Source organism: Colias philodice, chromosome 18, assembly GCF_061535455.1.
Source record: "Colias philodice isolate Cphi_HAF_F1 chromosome 18, ilColPhil1 Martin Lab GWU primary, whole genome shotgun sequence".
NCBI lineage: Eukaryota > Metazoa > Arthropoda > Insecta > Lepidoptera > Pieridae > Colias > Colias philodice.
The window spans coordinates 5,795,087-5,815,316 of record NC_143103.1 but is presented as its reverse complement, the minus strand read 5'-3'; the positions used below and the strand labels follow the sequence as shown (position 1 = coordinate 5,815,316).

General features: G+C 29.6%; 3 protein-coding genes across 3 annotated transcripts in view; 2 read left to right on the top strand and 1 right to left on the bottom strand.

The window, feature by feature from the left end:
- LOC149480464 (RNA helicase aquarius) overlaps positions 1 to 20,230 on the bottom strand; it is a 45,417-nt gene that overhangs the window by 21,145 nt on the left and 4,042 nt on the right. Inside the window, exons 7-9 of the mRNA XM_089706219.1 lie at positions 1,552 to 1,665; positions 1,097 to 1,200; positions 585 to 696 (exon numbers count right to left, since the gene is read on the bottom strand). Coding sequence (XP_089562345.1) covers positions 585 to 696; positions 1,097 to 1,200; positions 1,552 to 1,665 — 330 coding nt within the window. The remainder of the gene's footprint in view (positions 1 to 584; positions 697 to 1,096; positions 1,201 to 1,551; positions 1,666 to 20,230) is intronic.
- Positions 3,714 to 11,565, top strand: LOC149480466 (putative G protein-coupled receptor Mth-like 3). The gene is made up of 9 exons (XM_089706445.1): positions 3,714 to 3,924; positions 8,335 to 8,564; positions 9,118 to 9,303; positions 9,696 to 9,811; positions 9,886 to 9,964; positions 10,329 to 10,492; positions 10,577 to 10,721; positions 10,808 to 10,900; positions 11,027 to 11,565. Exons 1-9 carry the CDS (start codon positions 3,919 to 3,921, stop codon positions 11,229 to 11,231), a joined length of 1,224 nt encoding a protein of 407 aa, XP_089562571.1. The 5' UTR covers positions 3,714 to 3,918; the 3' UTR covers positions 11,232 to 11,565.
- On the top strand, positions 12,308 to 20,053 carry mthl5 (G-protein coupled receptor Mth-like 5). The gene is made up of 8 exons (XM_089706281.1): positions 12,308 to 12,732; positions 13,448 to 13,583; positions 13,955 to 14,135; positions 17,525 to 17,822; positions 18,006 to 18,084; positions 18,221 to 18,423; positions 18,512 to 18,647; positions 18,726 to 20,053. The coding sequence occupies exons 1-8, from the start codon at positions 12,546 to 12,548 to the stop codon at positions 18,982 to 18,984; spliced, it is 1,479 nt and encodes a 492-aa protein (XP_089562407.1). The 5' UTR covers positions 12,308 to 12,545; the 3' UTR covers positions 18,985 to 20,053.

Genomic DNA, 20,230 nt, shown 5'->3' with positions numbered 1-20,230 from the left:
TGTCGGTTACTGAAATCGTATCAATTGTTTCCGATAATCGATAATATTCTATATGGAAATGAAATCGATTTGAATAAAGTACCAAAATTAGTTTTTTCGGCATTTCGCCAACAATTAACTAAGGAAACTTAGCAAACAACAGCAACTAAAAGTTAACAATAACAATTAGTAACAATAACAGAATACCACGTAAAGTGTCAATATAAAAATGCAACTTGTATACAAGGCTGACGCACTCGTACAGACGATTGACTCTATTGACAAACGATCACAAGATGGGCGCCGATTATATGATTTTCCAACTCTATGATTTTTCAACGATCCATTTCATGTACACGAATTGCGTAGGTATTATATTCCCTATATTATTTTATTTTTCATTATATTAAACTAAACAATACTGTTTTTGATTTATAAGCTTAAGATGTTTCATTTTTATATTTTTGGTAATAATGCCGCCATAAAATAAAAATATTATGCACTAAAATTATTTTGACTTTTTAAACATAAAATTCGTAATTCGGAACACGATGAAGTGTCACAGGAATCATCATAGGTGAAAAGGACTATAAAAATATACATACCAATAATTCTTTAAGAAACAGTTTGTCCATTCGATGCCACGGTGCTTCATCCTCCTTGCCTTCAGGCGGTACCAAGTTCAAATATGTGGCGATATCTCGCAGTGCTTTGTCGCTGAAATATTATTATTTTGATTATAAAACTCATGTAAATAAAATGATGAGAGAAAACTAGTTTCAGTGCACATCGACATGCAATTTATCCAGACATATTGTAATTTTAATAACATTTGCAATTTTTGTGAAATGTAAGTTGTCTGCTGTGTTGTAACCATGTTTAATTGCAAATAAATGATTTGATTTGATTTCATTTCATTTGTGAATACACTCAAAATCTAACATGAACCTGGCAATATTATATCGTACTCATACTTTATGAATTATGAATTTGAATTTATTGAATTATGAAATTGAAATTTATGAACTATGCCTTTATGAATTTCGTCATCAATCATCAAAATCATCATTATATACCCAATGAATTTATTTATAAAATGATAAAAAACATATCTCACCTCAAATTCCCAAAATGTTTCTGTAACGATTCTCTGGTGTCAACGCTGGCAACATTGGCTAGCGCGAATAATCTTAGATCAGGAAACTTTGCGAATGCCGCTTTCTAAAAACACAAAATATAATATGCCATATAACATAAATAAAATATAAAATAAATATTTCAGGACCATTTTCACACACGGCATGATCTGATCCCATACTAAGCTTACGCTTTTGTCTAGTCTACAGTCTACAGTCTCGTCTAGTTCTACAGGACTATCGGATATGAAAAAAATATTCTTTATAATGAAATGCGACAGAATATGAAATAATAAAGAAGTAAATAAATAAATATTGAAGAAGTTATTTACAGAACAGTGTGTAGTGTAAGTTTTGATATTTAAAAGTCATAAAAGATAAGGACATCATTTTGACATCTACCTACATATTATATTGTATAGTCTGTATAAGTTACCTGAAGTGAAGTAATCCTTGAATAATGCTGTAAGGTCATGTCCTTGTCCGTCATAGGGTCCCCAGTTTCATCGCTTATTTCAAACCTCGCATAAAACTTCAACATTTGTAAAAGCTGCAACAACAAAAAAATGGTGATATTACACTCAGCTCGTTATACATTGTAGTAAATAAATTGCATAGGTAAATTGTAAGTAATTTAATAAAAATAATTGAATAAAAAACATAGCCATGAAATAATTAAAGGGATATGTATTAAAAATTATAATCTTTAGCGCCATCTTTAGGAATTGGTATGAACTAATTCAAACGAATAATTTTATCATCCATACTCAAACCATAGTACACGATGTTATAAAGCTCGAAAGACAGATGGCGTAGTATCAATAAAATTTACTACAAAACATATTGTACATCATGATCAATTAATAAAAAAATTGTAAAAATAAGCAGAAATAAATTGTTTTATACAAAAATATGAGGTCTTATTCTTTGAAAAATCTTATAATAGTATGGACTTTAACTCAATGAAAATTATTGAAAAAAAAAAGATAATAAATTCTTAGTATATAGTTACAAAAAAACAATATATTTTTTATTATTTAATTACCTAACTACCAGAAAGATTAATGATGATATTTAGGCTCAAATTTTGCTAAATTTCCATGACATTTGCACACACATAGGTAATGCATGCAAAAGTCCTTCATTTCAACTATAGTGGAGCCAATTTAATAGGCAACATTTGACGTCTATCAATTTTATCTTCGAAGAGAGGTAACCTGCTTAAAAACATCGATTAAAGTGAATTAATCGATACGGATTTGAAACATTTGTCAATCGAATTTATTAATTTATGATGATTTTTATTCAGAAGTAATCAATGCATTCGATTCTAGATGTCAGATTTCGATTTTTAGAGTAACGTCTCTGGTATTTAAAAAGAAAAAAGGTTTATTGACATAAAATTGTAGCGACGTCAGTTCTTCAATTCAGAAATTGTTTATTATGTTTAGAATGGTTTATCAGTAAAATGAAATATTAAAATTACTTGTATCGGTCATTATTATTATAAATATGTGGTCGTAATTGAAAAAAGTTATGCAAATGTGCAGTTCTAACAAAACGAAATATCATGTTATTCTATGTTGTCGTTACTAGGTTACGTTGTTGAATTTTGTTGAACTGTCAAATGTTGCCTATTAAAATGGCTCTACTATAATTATATTTCTTATATACACGAAGACGACGCTATAGTATAGTTTATATCTTCTTCTTATATATAAAAATGAATCGCAAAATGTGTTGGTAAGCGCATAACTCGAGAACGGCTGAACCGATTTCGATAATTCTTTTTTTATTATATTCCTTGAAGTACGAGGATGGTTTTTATGTAGAGAAAACGTAAACATATACCACGGGCGAAGCCGGGGCGGACCGCTAGTTTTGAATAAAGATACAAACGTCATATTTTGATTTCGTAACGCGTACAATAGGTAATTCATCTTCTTCTTCTCTTATATATAAAAATGAATCGCAAAATGTGTTGGTAAGCGCATAACTCGAGAACGGCTGAACCGATTTCGATAATTCTTTTTTTATTATATTCCTTGAAGTACGAGGATGGTTTTTTGTAGAGAAAACGTAAACATATACCACGGGCGAAGCCGGGGCGGACCGCTAGTTTTGAATAAAGATACAAACGTCATATTTTGATTTCGTAACGCGTACAATAGGTAATTCATAACTTGATCAAAAGAAAAATTAAAAAAAATCAAGAACAAAAGCATCTGTATCATTAACTTTTCCCATTGTTGAAGGAAGTCATCTTTATTCGCAAAGTTAATTTTTCAAGCCTCTCGAACCTTGACACTAATTTTTTCCTTGTGCATTATACAAAAATAAACTAAATACCTGAACCATTAAAAACAAAACAAAAGTTCAATAAACTTTTGTGTAATTTAATTATTCAAAAACGCAAATTTAGATGTTATAATTATGTATTTTCAATGAACATTTTTTTTATAAATACCTACATATTAATATTTAGTAGTAATATAAAAATTATTTCCTGGATAAATTTTTGTTATAATTCAAACGTTAATATTAATTGACTTTCCTCTGGCCACAGATTATATTACGAGAAGCAGGCTGTCAAACGAACAAAAACGCACTCGCACGGACTCTGCGCGTATCAGTGGCGGGGACGCACGCGCATTCCTTTTTTTAATCAATTTTTACTTTGTGACCGTTGATATACGATCTACAGTAGCCACGATTGAGTCCAACAAATTTTTTGAATAACTCATTTTATAATTTAAATAACTTAAAAAAGTTTAAACAAAGTGCTTTGTGTATTATTTTAAAAATGAAGGTAAGTTTAAAAAAAATGTGTAAAAATCTCAATGAAAATTGAAAACTACATATTGCTAAAATTAAAGAATAAATTAATATTCAAAAGGTAATTTCGGCCGCGTCATTTGCATTAAAATTTTAAATACATTCACAATTGTTTTAAATCTAATTATAACTGGCGTCTGTTTTTAATAATTAAGTGGCACCTGTTAGATATGCGCTCTTTATCTCTATTGCCTCAACATTCATGAAGTGTTGTTTTACGTGTACTTAAACGTACGTGTGATTTTATGAAAACTAACAGAAACGTTTTTCATAATTTAAGTAAGTACTAAATTATTTTCATAAAAAAATGACGGTAGAAATACACATTCCATGAACTGTAACTCATTATTGAATTGATAATGTAAAGGATTGAACTTTATATTGCAAGTAAACAACATACATTTTTTACGGTAGAACCGTCACAAACAGAACATTTGCAACCACTAAAGTAACCTATATTTGGATCGAGTACGACGACAAATGTGTTTATTTCTGAGTCTTAAATTTACTTCAATTAGCACGAGTTTTGTTTGTATCGCAAGAAAACTACATTAAAAACACGTTGATATAATTAGACGATGCTACAAATAAATTATACGGAGTATTTCTTCGCAGTGAAAAATAAAGAAAACATAAACCTATAGCGAAATCAATCTATACGTGTATACATATATCATTTTGTAAGATGAAGGTTGAAATCGCATCTCATAAGTTTAACGAGGAAAATGTTTATTTAAATAATTTAACTAGCTATTTTAATTATAATACTGTAATAAATTTTAATATTACGTCAAACAAAGTTGAAACAAAGTTGCAATTATCACTACCTACTCCGCACCGATTTCATTACAATGTTTTCATATAAGTTATAACATTGATAGGTACATTAATAGAGACCTAACAATTTGTATATCATAGAGAGGAATCTTAAATTTAGTACAATCTACCTAAAATGGACATAATACGATGATTGAGTATATAACCGGTAAGGTGTAAATAACAACAAATTACACGAGTGACAAGTTGTTTAATGTTTCGTGTTCCCTCAGCTTTTACATATTGTGTATTTAAGCTTTGCCATTTATAAAACTTGTCCATAGAAAACAGTAAACACCTGCATTGTACACTTGATCTGGGAAGATTCATTAATTCATGGAATGTTGTATCGCAGCATTTAAAATTAAGATATATTTTTTTTATATAAGTATCATTTATAATTTTATACATTTGGACTTAATTAAAAAGCTAAATGACGTTGAATGCACGTAATGAAGTAAATATCTGATTAATTACAGGCAGGTACAGCTACAATAAGAAATTTTATCGTTTAGACATTACTTGTGTATGTAACCTGTGTAGTGAGAACCCATAAATGGCTTTTAAGTTATAAACAAAGACATATTTCTAGAAACATCTTTGTATGTAAGTAAGAATAATAATTAATACAAAAAGATAGTACTATATCTACTACATTAGGGGCTTGAAGCGCACTTATCGTAAGTTTAAAAACAGTTTCCGCGGATAGGGGCAAGGGTCTTCATTTACATGATAGGTAATTAAACATGTAAAAACATACATAACAATTAATTAAATTGACGTTAAAAATTATCTGTATACTAAGAAATAGATCAGGAAAAAGTTTAAGAGAAATCTGTTATTAAAAACTCGGTTTTAAAACTGAAAAAAGCTACATAACCATCACGCATTAAAACAAAAGTATAATACCGACTAAAGCATTCAAAGTAGACTTTATAAATTTGAATAAGAATTGTAAGTGTCGTATTATTGAATACATATTATGCTAAAAGTATTTTCCACATTTCAAAAGAACTGTATCTCCTAAAATTGATATAACCTGTGGTTATAACCGTAATCAACGTTTTTGTTTTTAATTATTCAAATCATATGGCCCCTATTTATTTTATTATCTATGCACATAGACGTCAAACCATCTGATTCATGATTATAGTGTGATCAGAGGATTTCCCTTCTTACGCGACAAACAAACATTTGGATATTCGAGGAATCGAAACTTAAACAAAACAAACATGCTTAATTGCTTTACAATTTACAAATCATACGTTAGTTCAACAACATCGGAAATTCCTATTCTAATCAAATCTTATATATAAAAATGAATCGCAAAATGTGTTGGTAAGCGCATAACTCGAGAACGGCTGAACCGATTTCATTAATTCTTTTTTTATAATAATCCTTGAAGTACGAGGATGGTTTTTATGGAGACAAAATGTAAACATGTACCACGGGCGAAGCCGGGGCGGACCGCTAGTAATTAATAAAATTTGATTAAATAGCGTTCTTATGGATAAAGTGTATAGTGGAATATTTGAGCCGCAAATACTTCTGAATTGTTTTAATTTTTTATTGATTGTGAATAGGGGAAGCTACATTTCCGGTTACAATAATAAAAAAAATAGATTTGTAAATTACTCATAACGGTTCCTACTTCCTATAATATAATAGGAGAAAAAATATCAGACCAAGTACAACTAGTACTATACATGACAGGATTTCCCGCTCTTTTATCATTATTTCTATTTGCCACAATCTATATTTAAGTATGATAAAGGGGGTAAAAATACATAAATATCACATCCTCCTTTCATTGATTAAAGGGTAGGAAAATAACATTCTATTGATATTTTTAATGGAATGCACAGAAATAAACTTTCACATATTGCAGCGCATTTAATATCGAATTTAATATTATTTTGTATTAATTTGAACTTTACATGAGAATAATGACTAAACAAAGTAGGTACATAATATTATTTAACCATTATTATAAAACTACAAAGGATAGGTACATTTACATATTAATCAAACCTAATATATAAAAATTAAAAATCTGGTATCGCATTGTTTGAAGTTAAACCACGTATGTATAGTATAATTCCTCCCAAAAGGCTTGCTAGGTAGGTCTGAGATCGTCTATTTTTCATTGATAAGAGTAAGCAGAACATCGGGTCAGCTAGTTATAAAATGATATAATAAGCAAAGCCGTAAAATCAATATCGAATTACCCTCTTTACATATCATTACCGATCGCTGATTGCCCACTGACCCATTTTCAGGTACAAATGCGACCCGTTTGATCCTTATATGACTAGTAATACGTATATTATAATTGAGCTTAATAATAATGCTCTATATTATTCATAGAACCATTTGATTGTTATTTGGTAGGACGATTTTTAATACCACATTCATATTTGTGCTTGATTTTATATTTCTAAACACATAAACAACATTGAAGATATGAAATTGGAGTGAATCCAAAGGTATGATTTACCTATAAGAGAATCTTTATTTGTTTAGTCGAGTAGTCTAATACTAGACGGAATACGGAATAATCTGTTGTTTCAAAAGCTTTTACTTCAATTTATTCATTCGTTAAAAAGAGACTTTGTCAATAAACATGTCGAAATTTACAATTATAATTGTAATTTATAATTTTGAATCACGAGCATAGAAACATAAAAAAGCTTTACGAGAGAGGCCAATTTATTAGGCATGTTTTAACTTAGATTTAATCGGGTTGAAATATAAAAATAAGGTAATACATATATATATATATATATATATATATATATATATATATATATATATATATATATATATATATATATACGCCAAGGATGATTTTTAAATTATAATTAATGTGTAATGTTTTAAAATTTAAATTCACTGCGATAGCGCATCAATTATACACACTAGATGCACGCCCCGGTTCCTTTCGCGTACACGGTACACTCTTGTATGTTTTTCAAAATGTTAACAGGCTTTATTCTAATACAAACAGATAAACATAAATTCTTAAGTTGTGTAACCAACACGAGATTCTATTGTAAACTACAGATACATCGTAGATTATATAATAATAACATTATATTATATTCAAGGTGTGTTGAAAATCAATTAGTTTCTGGACAAAAGATAAAATGTATAGTTCAATAACCGGACGCTCAAAGTGAATATTGGTATAACGTTTGTATTATCAGTAATTGTATCAAAACTATTATAATTATTGCGTTGACCCTGACTCCACACTGGTGATAACAATTATCATTCAAAATAAGTTATGCAGCCAACTAATTACCACAGATTCTACAAAACAATTATGTGTACAATTCAGTAACAGTATAGACTATAGCCCCTAGTTGTCTTCAAAAATACCGATTTTATCTAAAATCAAAGGTCAAATGGATCTTGAATTTCTTGACTCTTCGATTACAATTGAATTATCCTCAGTTCCGTGATGATAGTTCAAGCTACATATTTTCCATTACTTTAGTTAATAAGCAAGTTGTCATATTGTTGCAGGATACAAATACAACGTATATTATAATAAGCCTTTTTTCAGGAGACTCTCTTCCTGCTGCTTTTGGGCTGTGGCCTCTCCCTATCAGCCAAACAATGCTGTCCGAACAACGAGATAATCAGACCCAGAGGATATTGCGATGATGACCTAAAGTACAGGATAAACATGAACTGCACATCAGGTCATATGCTGCTAAAGGACGTAGTAGTGGATGGAGACAAGATCTCCACCATGGATTACCCAGGATACGTGTTTACGGACAATCCAGATAGGTTAGTCGATTTCATTAATTTAGGTGACACGAATTTCTACTGGATATCGTTTAACAACAGCATCTCATGTTACTTAATGTGTTAATCAGTAAAATGATTTTAACATCTGCTCAATTTAATTCGCATATTCGGTTCGTTCAAATTTTTTTGTTTAGTTTATTAAAAGAGAGACACTGCTTGCCTGGCAGAGATCACTGCTTAGTGATAAGGCCGCCAATTGTAATACGTCCTTCTCGTACCATATATATCTTCTTTTTATTGTTTTTTTTTTGTTATATAATGGTTGTATTACAATAAAGTGTAATAAATAAATAAAATAAATAAAATGTAACCCAAAAACTTCAAATAGTTTTTTTTATTGTTTTTAATATGTTTTCCTTTTACGAAGACGTATTTTGTTGCAGCATAAATAGCAGTTCCTTACAAATTAATCCGCGTCGGCATCATTCTGATTCAATAACCATTTTTTCAGAAATCACCAAGACGCAACTTTACCTAAACTTAACAGTTTTACACAATATATAAGTCATTAACCCCATTACTTTCATTTTAGCTACTGTCTAGGAGACATGTACCGCAACAATAGCATGCCTTCGTTGGGTCTCATGAAGGCCGCAGTGGTGTGCTATGATAATAACCAAAGCACAAATGATGTAGAGACTGGTGGGGTCCTTGCCCTCGTATCAGTTTTGTTCCTTTTCGCCACTGCTGGCATCTACATGTATTTGCCGCAAATGAGGTATGTAACCAGTATACAGTAATTATTTTCCCCTATTTTAATGATTCAAAAGCGCTTCTGAAATAAGTCTAGTTGAATAAATTAATGTTTAACAGATATAAATACTTGTCTTTAAACCCTTGGGCTATCCATAGTTAAATCGAAAACGAATGGTTATTTCAATTCAATCTTTAGTTTTTCCAAAGAAAGCAGTTGAAGGCATACTAATAATAGAAATGTATTTTTATTTTTATTCTGTTTTGTTATTATGTCGAGTTAAATGGATACATTTTACAACTTATAACTACTGCATATGACTACAGAAATTATGAGGTCTATACTAAAAATAAGTTTTATGAAATGATTAGTTTATTATCGACTGATATTATTAGTTCATTTTTTTTTATTTGTAGGGACTTGCAAGGAGTATGCTACATATGCATGTGCATAAGCATGGCATTAGGATTCTTATCGCTCGGAATTCTCCAATTGAGTCCAGGATTCCAAGGCCAGATATGCACTGTTACAGGTAAGAAATACAAATATGTAGTACATACAATTATTATATATGACTTTTGCTTAAAAATACCAATAATATTGCAGGTTTCCTTATTTATTTCTGGATGATGGCAACTTTCTTTTGGATGAATGTCATTAGCATCAACATGTATCGCACTGTGATGTGAGTAAAGCTTCGATGAATTAATAAATAATAATAATAAATAATATTTTTCTCTCTATCCCAATTATTATTTAACATCTAAGTAAATTAATAGCACACGTCATAATATCATGATAATCATAAATCGCTCATTGTCATACGACACGTAGCCAGTCATTTGCCGCCCCCATTCGAGTTTAATTTGAGTATGTGCAGATATTTTTTTTTAATCTTTGCAAAGTTTATACAAAATACGCAAAACAATAGATTATCCATAGAATTCTTCATCTATTGTTTGAAATCTGAAAATTTAATTAGAAATAAGTTATAAATACCTACTTCTTTATCTTCCTGGCTATAGGATATATTTTTTTGTTATTTCCAGTGATGCCGCCTATCTAAAGAAGACAGAGAGACGGCAATACTTCCTATACAATAGTTACGCGTGGGGTTGCACGTGCCTATTTCTCATAATAGCCCTCATAACCAATTTCGTCGAGGGAAACCACTACAAACCTGGTATTGGTGATAATAACTGCTGGTTCAGTGGTAAGTTACATCTTGTAGAAACTTTCGCTTATAAAAGTTATAATATAGACTACTATAAGTTCTTGACCATGTCTATAATTTTAGGTCGTGCCCAAACCTGGATTTACTTCTATGGACCCATTGCCGTCCTCATCGCCGCGAACGTCATACTTTTTGTTATGTCCTCATTCAGTTTATGGACGCATAACAAAAAATACGAAGTAAACAAGCTAAATAATCTCAAACGCAAGTATGTTTTTACTTTTTATCACTAATTTACTGGTTAGCAGTTATCTCTGAACGAAAGAGTGTCATTGTTTATTTATTTCTTTTAAGGTTTCTCGTGTCTCTAAAATTATTCCTGGTTATGGGTATTTCATGGATCTTCGAAATTGCCAGCTTTGCTCATGGAGAGAAACATATTCTTTGGTAAGATTTTCATTTTGCTTATGTTCGCTGTTTACACTGTTAATTTTAATTTAAATAAATTATGAATACTATTATTATCATGTAGTAACGATGTAGGTATGTAACTTCATTACTTTGATGTTTCAGGAAAATAATGGACACCTTCAACTGCCTGCAAGGGGTCATAATATTTCTGATACTCGTTGTATTCAGGCGTCGCGCTATGAAGGGATTAGCTGATGATCATATTTGCTTATTCGTCACCCGTCCCATAGCCAATAGACTTAGTCCAGACGACGATGCAGACGAACAGCAAATATTAGATGACACTGTGGAAGTCAGGCTGAACTAAGTCCTCGTAAATTTTATAAAAACGCAGTCTTAATATTAAGCATAATGTAAATAAAAAGCTATCATTTTAAACGTATGAGCGCGTAGAAACAACTCAATGTAAATAGTAGAAGGATCAATGAAAATATCTTATTTTTAAGCGTCTAAATGCTCTAAAAGGATACAAATTATACGCAGTAAAGCTCTCATTCTTATATAGATTATTTAGCTATGAATCTCCAATATAATTAATTTTATAAATATGGATATAGACACTTTTCTGGGTTCTAATGTTTTATTTATCAGAAGACAAATATTGTTTGTGCCATAATATTGATAAATGAATTTATTATCATTAGATTTACTTAAGTGTAAATTCTAAAATAGTTATAATATAATAATATTAAGGTTATTGTATAATTTTAATATTTTAATTAGTTCCTATATTTTTGTTATATATGCATGAATTATTAAAGAATGTTAATATCAATAACCATCGAGTTTAATTTCATTTTTTATTCACATAACTACAACAGAATGAGTTCCTCTAAGTTACATAAAATATGTATACAAAGCAAGATACAAAGGAAAGAAACAATGTTATCATTAAATAAAATAAGGAGATATGAAAAAAATTGTTGCATACCGAAACATTGTCAATTATCTACGAGAAAAATACGAAAGTTTTCGTGCTAAAATTATCTAATTATTCAGGAAAAATAAAGAAATTAAATATTTCATTTATGATTTTACTAGCTGTGCCATGCGGTTTCATCCGCAATCTAACTAATAAAAACATTCATCTCCTATTTTTACCTATATTTGACTCTACATTCCACTATTTTCATTCCAAATTTCATCCAGGTTATGAAGATTACTGTGAATTAATAAACAAAAAACCAGATTTTCAATTTTATTGTAATAGTTAATGGATTTCATAAAGAAATTGCTTTCAACTTTCAAGTCACTTTCAATTATTAGTAATCCCGAGGATAGTAGGTACATTTTTTTTAATGATGTATCTTTGATATGGCAATGAGAAAAGAATTTTGTCAAAACTGTCAACTGTCAAGTGTCAAATGTCATTTGTCAATTGTCAATTCTGTCAGTTACAAAAGATTCAAGCATCACGCTACAGGAAATCGTATTTAAATTAATCTAAGCATTGAATTCTATTAAAATAAGTGATAAAACTTCAAGATTCTAAGTACCACAACGAAAAGATTTCATAGAAAAGCTATTCATGACATTCGGAAATAAAGTGCCTTCAGTTTTAAGTCGAAACGTAGACCACAACAAAACTTATGTGTGATCAAGTTATTATAAACATTCAAACATGTACTTTTTGCATTTAATATTCTTAATAAGTACATTGTTACTACGAACTTCTAAAGCTGAAGTTGGTGACACAGACCTAAATGATTTATCAGAGCAACAAAACTCAGTACAAATAAACAAATGTTGCGAAGAAAATGAAATAATGGTTGATTCTGTGTGCCGATTGGCTGAACTATACAATGAAAGTAAGTTATGAGCTTTTTGTGTTATAATTTACGTGAATTAAATACATATAAAGTCTAAAAAGATATTCAACATAACAGAAATTTTGATTGTTACATTATGATAGTTAGTTTGAATACCTGCAACAATTTAAATTAATAAGTAAAAAAATGAAATATCTCTTGGTCTGAGTAATTATATGGAAAATTTTATTTATAAGTACGCTATAGTGTTGTAGAGTAGTATACTACTCTAAATATATTTAATTGAAATGACAATTCAAGCAGAATTTAACTTTTCTCTTATACTTTTTATTTAATTTCTCTTTTTTTATTTGCCATGTGACAACTTATGTATTATGTATGAATTACACTCCTTTATATTGATTACTAGTTGTTTCATACAGCTTCACCCGCTTGGTCTAAATATCTCACTATCAAGTATCAGATGAGTTGTTTTGGCTGTGGGGTTCAGTAATCTTTGCGTTTTATATAATACTAGCTATCCCGGCAAACGTTGTTCTGCCGTACTATTATTATTTAGGGGTATGAAAAATAGATGTTGGCTGAATCTCAGACCTACCCGATATGCATAGAAAATTTCATGAGAATCGGTCTAGCCGTTTTGAAGGAGTATGGTAACTAACATTGTGACACGGAAATTTTATATACCTATTAGACAATGATGTGAACTAATAATGAAATTCAATATTTTCATATCATTTAACTGTAATTTCAGGTCTTTGGCAGCCATTGTTTAAGACTGAGGATGGAAAAGATGTTAAACTTAAGTATTTTAGATTTATAAATGGAATACCAAATTGTGCAACCACCCAACAAAGACCCATATTTGATCTAGGGAAATCTGAGGATAAGTAAGTCTATAATTAAAAAACTATACATATTATTGCCATAAAAATATTTAAAATATATGGCATAAACTTAGTGACACTACTGTAGTTACCAGTGACTCATTGTATTAATGAGTCACCTATGTAAAAGAGTGAAAGTTGTAACTTGTATCAATCAAACTGGAATCTCTACTATTTTAAATTAATTAATATAACTGTTAACAAACAGAAAAAATGTATTTCATTTACAAAATTATCAATAAAAGCTTTTTAAAAATACCACACTTAGATTTTATGCCAAAAATAACACTAATTTTTAAATGGTTACCTCATTTATTTATATTTTTTAATATTGTCTCCATGATATTGTTAAGAAGCACCAAATTTATTTTCAGGTTAAATCTTTTGTCTGATGGCCGTTTAATGCATTTGATTCACCACCAAACAAATGCCCAAACAATAAGAGACGATCCACTCTTGGCAAATTCATTAAACTTCCATGATATCATTTCAATACCTGAAGTTAAAGAGCCATCTTCATATATTCATGTGCAGAATAAATATTGCATGGATAAGGTAAGCAAACTAAACGAAATACTACTATAGCCTTCTGAATGAGATGAATCACATTGAAAACATCTTAATGACTATGCTCATGTCAAACTTAACATAAAAAGTATTTATACCTTTTGATGGTTATATACAGTTTTTCTACTATTGTGATAATTTCAGTGTAAGTTTTTTGTCTCATTGTTATCTCCATTCAACAATAACAATTGTGAAATCATTGTTGATAATTAATGGACAAACAGAATTTTAGCATTATGTTACTCTTTAGATGACTGAACTTATTATATATTTTTTACTTAGGATATATTTTTCGAACAAATATCAATTATAATATAAAAAAAAATTGTATCATTATTTTTACCGCCATATAAAAAAGACTTATTACATTGTATTATGTTTTACATTATGTTTAGTTAAGGGCTTGGTCTAGTAGTGCAAACAAATGCATCCTGTCATCCTATATGTAAATAATACAAATGTACTAAGGGAAAGTTGCTCCACTTAATTTTTAAAAATTAAATCATTCGTATAATTTAATATTCGTAATAAGTACCAAAAATGACAATTTGAAACAATTTTCGTGAAAATTACACCGGGTGATTTTTTTTATCAGTACACAAGATTTGCGAATACTTTCTATTGATATCTTCAACTTCATGTTGATATAACTGATCAACTTTTACAAAGAAATTTGGACGAAATATAAAAAAAATAAGCTTTCCATACAAAATGCATAACTCTATACATTTTTTTCGACCTAAGTTTCTTAGTGAATAGTGTAGTGTTTGTGTTAAAAAATTATAAAATAGAAAAATACGCAAATGAAAACAAAAGATATTTATTTCTGACTAGCGGACCGCCCCGGCTTCGCCCGTGGTACATATTTTGCAATAAAAGGTAGCCTATGTTCTTTCTCAGGGTCTAAAGATTGTCTGTGCCAAATTTCATCAAAATCGGTCCAGTAGTTTATGCGTGAAAACCATACATACATACATACATACAAACCTTTCCTCTTTATAATATTAGTATAGACTAGCTTCCGCCCGCGACTCCGTCCGCGCGGATGTCAGTCTTCGCGTCTTCTACAGATTTATTATATTATGTAGTTATAATATATAGATTTATATTTATAAAACCTAATAAATCTTTTGCTAGCATTCTGATGCTTTATCGGTTGCACTGGATTTATCTCTTTTTTTTCAATCGCTTGAATGATATAGGATGGGTCCTTGATGGCATCGAATGCTGAAGTCTCGAATCAATCAATTCTGACAGTAGGCAATTTATGTAAAATCTTGATAATGGTCCATCATTTTATTTTGCCTGAACGTTACATACTTTTTTATATATTCTATTTTTAACGAATGATTCACTCCAGTCCAAACAGCAAATAAGCAGACTTCTGCGTCTGCAACGTTTAGTTGTCCCTGAATTTGGAAAAAATAGTCATGATTCTTATCTATGACAAAAGTGTTATTTTTTGCATTGTATTTCAAATATTAAATTTTTTTTTAACCGCATCTTCCGCATTCATGTTTTTTGCCGGAATTAGACATTTAACTTCTACTAGTCCCATTTTCCCTTTTTGATATGGGAGTGTATAAAGTAATTTTTTTAGATATTTCTCGTTATACTTTTAAAAAGTTATTATTGTCATTTTGCTCAATAAGTAAAGTAATTTCGATATCAGTTTTAAGTTTTTTGATACCTGCAATAATAACGTCATAATCGCCTGCACATACTTATCGATTACACCCTGTATACAATCCACCATCCACATTCATAATGTTTTCCTGTCCTCCTCTCCTTTACGCTGTTCACCGATACATTTTAAATGAGTAAATCTGCTACCACTGAAGGATGTTTCATTGTGATCAGCAAATTTTCACCACTGTTGTCGATTATTTGTTTTTCATTTTTAATCAGCAATTGGGAATCATCAGTTTTGTTTTTTGCAGATTGGTGATGTACCCTAACAATACGTCGAAAAGGGAAAGCATCAACGAATTATCGTTTTCGTCCTCTTTTTTTATTCTTCGCGTCTCTGTTACTTCTGTTTGTTTAGTTCTCAACACCCACTGAATTTTCTATGTTATTGTGATCTTCCATTACATCTGAGTTTTGATGATGTGATGATAATCCATTCGTTTTAATATTGGTACTTAGAGTTGGTAGACTAAACTAGAAATGGCGGACTAAATTTGTCAGCGCGTCTGTAAGATCAGAATATAAAACCAACATACTGTATTAAGTTACAAAATTAATAATCAAACAACATGCCGCTACGTTGAAAATGACTAGAAGAAAAAATTAAAACACCTCGGACCAATTTGGAGTAAACAAATCATTTTCCCCGTATGGGGATTTCCCCGGATGAACTTGGGAAGTTCAAGTTCTCAATACAAGTTTATATTATATTTCGTATTTCTCAAACGAAAAATAAACATTTTTGGAACTTCAAAAAAATTATATTATAAGAACATTTATGAGCTTACTTTAGTTTTAGAAATATACATCCCTTTACTGACACCCCGTAAAATAAAGAAATTGTTGCCAATCACCTTTGCAATCTATTTGGTTTCATTAACTTTATGTTCGAAGATAATTTTTTTTCTAGTAGTTACACGCGTATTTTTTTCGTTTATTTTCCATATCGAAATCAGATGTTTAAAAATACGAATATTTGCACAAAACTAAGATAAAAATAATCAATTAACAAAAATATTAAATTTAATGAAGTAGAGCAACTTTCACTTCGGTATGAAGGAAAATCGAGCGTAGAGCACACGTCAGAACGCTCCGGCCCAAGGAGCGCGACTAAAGAAATTCGCTAGGATTTTTCCTAATTATTTTAAATATATTTTAATATTTAAAGAATTATCAAAATTAAAAAAAAAATTTTTTTAAAGGATTAATACTCATTGGTCTTCAACCAACTCGAATAAATTAATGGAAAAAATAACTTTTAGCAGTATTTATCAATAGATTTTGTAAGGCAAAAAATGGGAAATTTAATGAATTTATAACGTTCTAATTAAGAAAATCATAAGTTTTTCGGCAATTGTATTCAGCAGTTTTTAATAACGACTATATAAGGATAATAATGTGCTGATCAGATTGTGTAAATTGTAATCGGTTGCAACGTAGTGAGTGCACAAACTTAGCTCGAAATGTCTTTGGGAGAAAGAGACTTATCTTGAAGGCCTGATTAAGGTAAAATAAAGTAACTTTATAAATGTGAAAAAATTCACGCGCATTGCGTATATAACACTAATTGATAAACAAGAAAAAAAAATTCAGTTTATCATTTCATTAGCCGGGAAAAAATTGTCAAATAACTTGTTGAAAACGCAATTTTGCTAGACTGCAGCCTTAATATAAGAATATTTTTTTAGATTTTTATAACAAGCACTAATTCCACTGGGCAGTATGCACTTGTTTGTGTACCAGAAGTGAAAATCAATTGGAAGGACACAGGGTTTCTAATGAAAAAAATTCTCAATCCCATCTTCCATGCAATAGCAATGATATTATTTTTAACAGTTGCTATTATTTACTTTGTTTTGCCAACTCTGAGAGATCTTGCTGGGAATATAATTACAACAATAAATGTGTGTTTGATTGTGAGTCAAGCTGCAGATTTAGTAAGAATATTTACAGAGTTGAGCAATCATGTCAGCTTTATGATAACAGGTTAGTAACTACTTGGTTTATATTATGCATCAACTCTTGGTTAAATTATAATTTTTTATGGTTTTTACAGCTGTTGTAAAAACCATTAAAAATTATTTCATATCTTTTAAACTTTAGTCATAAACAGATTTTGTTTAAAAAATATTTATTACTATAGTTTAATAGTAGTCTTTTTTTTTTCAGATATAATCTTATATGTCAGTTTACTTGGTGCCTTTTTCTGGTTGAACAGTTTTGGTTTCTACATATGGAAGACATTCAAGTGAGTATACATGCTAATTAACAATCTTCAAAAGATGAGGTTCTAAGTTTTTGTTTTTTACATGTGTTCACAAATTTATTTTCCTCAAATAATTGACACAATCCCACAATAAATCGATTTAATACATTATTTACAGATCAAGGAATGTATTTCTACGAGTGACAGATGTTCGCAAATACTGCTACTATTCAAGCGTGGTATGGTCGAGTGTTACTCTAATGGCGGCTATGGCTATATGTGCTCATTTTTTACTAGACACTGGTACAAATCCGTACAGAAAAATGAAAACGCAATTTTCGTCGTCAATTTTAATAGATGATGTTGAACAGGAGACTATTGGTATGTTTCTTTTCCAAAACCTCACAGTTATATAAAATAGTTTATGATGTCACAAGAAAATAATTTCGTACTTATTGTCTTTTTTCAGGCTGGCTTGGAATTGCAATATTCTTTACACCAGTTGCATTCACTATTATTTTTAATCTGTTTTTCTATATAACAACTTTAAAAGTAATCAAAAGAATAAATATTTATGGGCGGATCCATTATAAATTAAAGGGATGGTGAGTGATTAGTTACTTTTCTTAATGAATACCCAAAATCAAAGCAATTCGTAAATGAAATGTTTCTTCTCTTTTCAGTTTCGACTTATTCCTGCAGCTATTCCTCATAATGTCAATGTCTTGGTTATTCCTAATGCTGTCTTGGCTGAATTTTGATGGATTACTGTACGCACACATTGTGGTGAATTTATTGCAGGCAATATTAATATTCTATGTGTGTGTTGTTAGGCAGAACCATGTCACATTTTTATTAAGAAAAAGCTGTTGCTATGCTCAGCCAATACCCACAGGAGAGTGGGGTGATGAAATGACTCATATGAACGGTGGAAATTACTAAACACAAACATACTGATTGTATTCTAATCAGTTATTAGAATTTATATGTTATAATTACACTCGTAGTATATAGCAATATTATAATTGCACACAAAGATTTTTTAATATGTAAGTAGAAGTAGGATTTCCCGTGATTTCATGTGCTTTTGAACGAACTTTAATCGAAATTTGTGCCTTACAACGCAAGCAGTATTCTGTTAAACAATAAGTTTTACTTCGTCAATTGGTAGCTTTGTAGTTTTAAGAGAATGACTATGTAATAGATATATTAATTAATCATAGATTTTATAACGATTTATTTTTAATCGAAATATACTCTGCGAAGAGGAAATTGGTAGGGCCTTAAACGAATTTTTAAGTCGATCTAAAAATTATACGCATTGTGTCGCATTTATGTACAAATGAAAATTGTGATTATTTACCGTAGTGCTCATAGGAGATACTTAATTTTAATTTTATTGGACCAACTAATTATTTGCACTACTAACATCATGAAGTTACTAACATTTTTTAGGATTATAAATTATAATTGAATTATCAAATATTATGTTTTTAAAAAATATAGGTATTGAACATAGACAGGCCTATTCTCTTTATGCTATGCGTTTCTGACTCACAAATTATAATGCACACTCTTTTATCTTTTGACTGAAATAATAACTATTTTAGTATTAGTTTTGTGTTGTGACATTTTTACAATTTTTCGATTATTTACACAAAATATGTCCGTCCCAAATTATTTTTTATTAATTATACTTTCGATTTTTATATTGCTCTCTATTTCTTATGAATGAAGATTACTGAATAACTATGTTCAATGCTGTCTTTTATCTCGAATAAGAAAGATATACTTGATGTGTTTTATTTTATCAATTTACACGAGTTTTGTAAAAGCATAACCATGGTGACCTGTATAATATTTTATAGCACTTTGAAAGATAGAATTTATTGTAGATTTTATATAATTCTAATCAATAATAAAACTGAGTATATCATAAAAGATATCAAAGTCAGAATGTATATATTAAGCTCGTGTAAATTATACAATGTGTGTATAATCAAATAAATTTTTAAGATAATACTTTTCTTTTTATTTAATTCTCTACCAAACATTTTTATTGTTGTTATGTTTTATTCAGATTTCGGATTTTTAATTTTAATTCATTTAACTACAAAACATTAACGCCCACTTTGGCCACCATAATTGGTATTTATAACTCTCGTTATTTAATTAATTTTCTTTAGAA